Genomic DNA, 6,315 nt, shown 5'->3' on the forward strand with positions numbered 1-6,315 from the left:
AGAAGAGATCCATATGTTACAATCAGGCTCATGACTGATTGTCCAGTTGTTTTGAAGAATTACACTATGCTTGATCCTTTGGGAGGGGGTATGTAGGCAACGATTTGGGTATAGTCATTCTTATATTGGAGCTTGATTTGTCATATTTCATTTTCTAAAATGAAAGATGAAGTAGAGATTGTTGATTTGGAAATCTTTCCAAATTGTGGAGAGAATTGATTTGGAAAGTTTTAGGGGGGTTAATTAATCGGTTGATTTTGCATTAATTAAAGAATCTAATTATTACCTAATCGGGAGATTTAATTGGTGTATTAATTAGGAAGTTTTCCTTATTAATGTTTGTTTCAAATATATAAAGTGGGTCTAAGGGCTTCTATATGTATGAGGGAACGAGAGGATGAGAACCAAATTGTAATCTATATTTTTTTCTAATATAGTGAAATCATCATTCCCTTCCCGTGGATATAAGCATGTTCATCGTACCACATAAATCATCATATTCTTTGTATTAATTATGCTTTGATTCTAAAACTATTTCAGTTGTATTTTCACAACATTGTTTTCATAGCCGTTGGAATGAGATGTCTTTTTCAGCGAACTCAGGAAACGTCAAATGAGCGATGATTGATAAAAATAAATAAATAAATTAGTTTTACACTGTTGTCCATGTCGGGCTAAGGTATGTTATGCGGTGTTATCCTCACCACATTGCTATTATTATTTAGGATTCCTTGAACCAGAATAGTCTTTAGTGTCCTCAATACGATCTTACCTTAATTATTTTCACGATAATTTAATTATTGATCAATTATATTAAAAACTATAAAAGTAATGAAAAATTTATAAAAACTTATAAATATTTTAAATTATTCAAATGTTTCGCCAATACTATGAATACAACATATAATTGAGAACCCAAGTGGTTTATTACAAATTATTTGAAAATATATAAACCTTTATTAATTTCATTGATGATTAAATAATAATTAAAAAACTTCAAATCATGTATGTAATTAATTATAATGGAATTAAAGCCAATCAATAATTTTGAACAATAAAATATCTAAGTTTAATGGACTGAAGAATTGCGATTTTCTTCCTGGAACTCAACGGTCAAAAAAGACCCTTAATTAGCTTTACAAATAACTGAACGCCAATTTATTAAATTACAATAAGAATGAAGGTAACCTGTTCAAATTTGGAGAAATTATTTCGTGCGGTCACTGGAAGTCGTTCAGAGGCAAATCAGGATGTACCACTACCATTTTGTTGTGTACGGATGCTATATACTTTGTGACATGGCATATCCTGATTCGCCTTCAGATGATCCGATGATCACATGTAATAATTTCGCCCAAACTTAGACATGGAAAGACGGAACAAATTGCTTGGAAATAAGTAATTACAAGTGCCTTGCGATCTCTTCATATATTTCAGTGCTTATTACTGATCTCTTGCTCGGATTTCATATGCTGGCAGCTGCTTGGGGATGAAAGTTAGCTGTAGGAGAAGAGGTATAGAAATAAACTCTTCATGTTCATAATAATAAGTAATGCAGCCGAAGAAGTAGGAATGCTGGAACCTTACATGAACAAGTGATTTTCATCTGTGATGAAAAAATGGGGGAGTGATCTTCAACTCTTAGGGTTCATAGTTCCAATTGGCTACACAGAAAAATAACACAAATTATGATTGAAACAATGTTCTAAAGTTTATTATTAAAAAATTAATCATATCCACAAGCTGAATTTATTACATGGTATAAGCAAACGTTAAATTTTCCATTAAACGTATAAACATGAGTAAATTATCATAGAACAAGAACCAGCTAAAAAGTTAAAATCAGCCTCAAATTACCAAAGGAAATGATAGACTTCGTTGGTAGAATTGTTAGGAATGTAGATCAAAGCTTAACTCAAAACTAACATCACCAAGAAGCAAATTGACTGGTAGAACAAGAGGAATAAAAGACTTGAAAAACAATTATATAGTTTTACCTATTAGCTGCTGCATAATGCCACATTCTTGTGGCCCTCTTAAATGAATTTGCAAAAGCTAGGATTGGAAGAACAAGCTAATTCTTCAATTTTTTAAGGATCTCCACAACCTGTTTCATAGATGGTCTTATGGAAAGAGATTCAACAGTGCAAGCTAGTGCAAGTCTCAAAATTCCGACAAGCTTATCCATCGGTCCCGCCTCCAAGAGAGAAGGAGAGAAGAGCTCGACAGAGCGTTCTTCCTGGATCAACAACCTTCCCCAAGCAACAATGTTGAAGCCATCTCCAAAATCCCAGAATGCTGGATCAAGAGATCTCTTCCCTGACAACAACTCCAGCAGTACAACACCAAAGCTATAAACATCAGCCTTATCTGATACTTTACATGTTGTGGCATACTCAGGAGCAACATATCCAAAGGTACCTGCCACATTAGTTGTCGCATGAGTTTGCGACACTTCTAATAATCTTGCTAGCCCAAAATCAGAGAGATAAGCATTTAGTTTCTCGTCTAGTAAAATGTTACTAGGCTTGATATCTCTATGAACTATTCTAGGTGCACAAGAGTAGTGAAGATATGAAATTGCTTGTGCAAGATCTAGAGCTATCTTGTGAATCACTGGCCATTGGATATCAAGCTGAGGCATATTCTGAATAAAAGTTTCAAGGTTTCCACCAGAGAGATAATTGTAAATGAGGAATGTGTCTCTTTCTCCCCTGTGGTAACCTATTAGTGTCACTAGGTTTTTGTGTCGAATCCTTCCCAATGTTCTAATTTCAGTATCAAACTGCTGGAGACCCTGAAATTTTCCTATGTAGAGCCTCTTTACAGCTACCAAGTAACCAGGGAGCAACTCTGCCTTGTAAGTGGCCCCAAACCCACCAGTTCCTATCAAGCTTTGGACGCTGAAATTACCAGTAGCTCTTAGAACGTTACTACAAGTTAACTCAGAAGGAGTTTCAGTAAAGGTCACAACAACTTTACTTCCTATACTTGGATTTATAAATCTCTTTCTCCAAGTTATCAGAAAAATGATCAGCAGCGCCAGAATGAAAACGACGGCGGTCGCAGAAGCAATAGATGCTACCATGAAGGGCTTGAACTTGCTAATTCGGCCATTCGAGCTTGCCGTGTAATTTTTCGAAGCAAGTCCTGGAGGGTTGGTGTTCAAATATAAGCATGGCTCCAAGAATTGGTTTCCTTGGAAGAGTTTGCAATCAGTGACATGCACAAGATGTGGAATTTCACCAGAGAGGTTGTTGAAAGAAACATTTAGCATTGCAAGTCTTGATAGATTTGAAAAAGATGGAGGTATATTGCCTGAAAGGTAGTTATGATCAAGTAAAAGCATTTCAAGGTTAGAGGCATCAGCTAAGCTTGAAGGGATAGAACCAGATAGAGAATTCCTTGACAAATCCAAGAGTTTAAGAGACGTTAGTTCCCCAAGCTGAACCGGGATTGTTCCTGATAAATAATTACCACCTAAGAGAATAACTTCCACATGCTTCAATGTTCCCAACTGATTTGTAACGGTACCATTCAGATTGTTCCTTCTTAAGTCAATATACAAGAGGGAGAGCAAATTGCCGATATCAGAAGGAAATGAGCCACTTAAATTATTATTTGCTGCTTCAAAGATCTTAATTTGCAAGCAATTTTGGAGCATCCCGATCTCCCCTGATACCTGATTGCTACTCAAGTTGATTGCAAAGCCTCTTAAACCAGTACATGATTTCCATAAATTCTCAGGAAGGGAACCGTTGAACCTATTATTACTCAATAACAAGCCATATGAGAAATTCTCATTAGCTGGTAGAAGAAAATAAGGCATCGAGTCACTGAAATCATTGGAACTGAAGTCATGGAGAATCAGAAAATCACCATCAAACACTAATCCAAATGGATTAGCTTCTTCAGCACTATGAAGAAGATTTTTGTAGTAAATTTTCAAAAGATCATCGTCTTCCTGGCTCCCAAGTAGAGTTTCAGAGAACATATTTTTTGTGCAAATCTTGCCAGACAATCCAGCAAGAGATCCCGAAAGAGTGTTTTGACTGACATTAAAATAGGCCATGCACGGCACACTTAAAGCTGCAGGAACTGGACCCTGGAGATTGTTCAAGCTCAGATCCAAGTAAGTAAGATTCCCACACAAGCCAAGCCACTCTGGTACACCACCAGCTATGTAGTTTTGCCCAAGGTTAAGAATCCTCAGATTGCATGCACTGTTTCGAAAACCAGGTAACCTTCCATCAAGGTTTGCTCTTGGAGTCCAGAGAATCTCCAGGCTCGGAATTGAGAAAATTTCAGGTGGGATAGCCCCAATGAAGGCGTTAAACTCCTCAGTGGTACTCAAGTAGAGCTGTGGAGAGCTACCAGTAATGGAGTAGCTAATCAAATTGGTCAGGACTAGAACTGAAAGCTGGTGGCAGTTACCGAGCTCGTTTGGAATCCTATCAGTGAGGCTGTTCATGGAAATATCCAGTACTCGAAGCTCGGTTATCCTGCCTAAGTTCGCCGGAATGCTCCCTTCGAAAATATTGCCATCAAGAAGCAAAGTTTGGATATTGGAGCATTTCCCAATATCTGGAGGAATTGCACCAACGAAAAGATTGCCTGAAAGTTTAAGGTGATTCAGCGACTTGCAATCTCCAATGGGACTAACATTTATCCTTCCCGAAAGACGATTAAACGACAAATCCAAAGATTTTAGTGGCGCCAGTCCGATTAAGCCGTCAGGAATGGGGCCTTGAAGTGAGTTATGGGAGAGATTAAGAACACCAAGGGACGGCAAGTTAGCTATCTGATCGGGGATCCGCCCAGAGAAATTGTTGCCGCGGAGATCCAGAAGCTCTAGTTGCCGAAGCGCGCCAATCGCCGCGGCAGGAATCTCACCGGAAAATAAATTGTAAGATAGGGAGAGGAACCTGAGCTCGGTAAGATTCCCGATGTCGGAGTTCAGCATTCCAGCAAGCGGCGATGCCTTTGTGCCGGCGAGATCGAGGCCAGTGACTCTGCCGGAAGTCACGTCACAAGTAACTCCATACCACGCGCACTGGTTACTCACCGCCGGATCCCATCCAGAAAGGATTTCAGAGGGATCAAAGGTGACGGAGCTCTTAAATGCCAGGAGGGCAGCCTCATCCCCGGCCGCCGCGTCCAACGCCGCCGCCATTGATGAAAATAATAACACAAGACAGACCAAAACAAGAAAATTTAGTACGAAGAGGAACCCCATTGCCGGCGGAAAGGGAAGAGCAGACGGCCGCGCGCTTCCACAAAGCTAACTACTTTTTCATCCACCAAGAATAACCCATAGCCGGCAGCCTTTCTGTGTAAGAAAAACGGCTCCTTTGCCGTAAATAATCGTAAACGAACAAGCCACCGGTCGGAAGAGTTCACCGCTGCGGCCAACCTTATCGAAGAAGATTCAGTGGGAGTTACAAAACAGGGAAGCAACGACGAGGACACGAAAGGAAGAAGACGGGACTCCGAATATTTAAAATTGTGCTCGAGTACTTTTAAATAATGATCTTATTATTTTTTAAAAATTTTAATAAAGCTCAGCCAGAAAACCGAGGGAACGGTAAGATGCTCCGCGGGGGCCACCAGGAGGAAGATCAAGACAACCTGCCGGCCGTAACCAATTAAAAATCTCAATTACGTTTAATAAAAAATTAGCCAAAACAGAGACGGGTGTGGTGTTATGTGAAAGATGGGGTCTTTTTAAATTTAGTACTGTTTGGATCATTAGCGCTTAAGAGACAAAGCAATGGTCATCTTAAGGATATATTGTCATTTAGCATTCAGTAGATGCATATATTGTTGGGAACTTAGGGAGTTTATGATAACTATTATTAGGATTTATATAGTAATTTAAGGGTGTGTATTTCAATAATCTGGATGATTTAATTTTATAAAAGCATTAAATTAATGGATCTTAATTATAAATTTTAAAAATTGAATCCTAAAATTATTTTTTATTAAATTAAAACAATGAAATGAGAATGATATCTTCAAAAATTTATCTTGGTCGGGCACAGACTCTCGAGACAAAATCAAGTTGGAAACTTTCGAAATTAAATATGGGATCATCTGAACTCTAATTTCAGCAAATTTATAGTCAAAATGAATGTTTCGAAAATAAAAACTCAACAACACTAAATTCGACTCAATTGAAGTCCAAATGAGTTCAAATCGAAGACCTGAAGTGTATTTAGAAAGTTTAAACCATAAATTGGACTTCAGTTTGGGGACCAACTGACGATGGACTTCCACCAAACATCCAATTATTGTTGGACGTACATCCGGCCACCA

At 38.3% G+C, this 6,315-nt stretch overlaps 1 protein-coding gene across 1 annotated transcript; it reads right to left on the reverse strand.

The window, feature by feature from the left end:
- Positions 1 to 1,008: 1,008 nt before the first annotated feature.
- Positions 1,009 to 5,916, reverse strand: LOC110107842 (LRR receptor-like serine/threonine-protein kinase RPK2). The gene is made up of 3 exons (XM_020838260.2): positions 1,998 to 5,916; positions 1,588 to 1,664; positions 1,009 to 1,500 (listed from the first exon to the last, which is right to left on the reverse strand). Exon 1 carries the CDS (start codon positions 5,234 to 5,236, stop codon positions 2,075 to 2,077), a length of 3,162 nt encoding a protein of 1,053 aa, XP_020693919.1. The 5' UTR covers positions 5,237 to 5,916; the 3' UTR covers positions 1,009 to 1,500; positions 1,588 to 1,664; positions 1,998 to 2,074.
- Positions 5,917 to 6,315: the final 399 nt, after the last annotated feature.

Source organism: Dendrobium catenatum, unplaced genomic scaffold (genome assembly GCF_001605985.2).
Source record: "Dendrobium catenatum unplaced genomic scaffold, ASM160598v2 fragScaff_scaffold_1583, whole genome shotgun sequence".
Taxonomy (NCBI): domain Eukaryota; kingdom Viridiplantae; phylum Streptophyta; class Magnoliopsida; order Asparagales; family Orchidaceae; genus Dendrobium; species Dendrobium catenatum.

Excerpts from the sequence above, each read along its gene's own strand:
- LOC110107842 (XM_020838260.2), bottom strand. The coding sequence starts at position 5,236 with ATGGGGTTCCTCTTCGTACTAAATTTTCTTGTTTTGGTCTGTCTTGTG.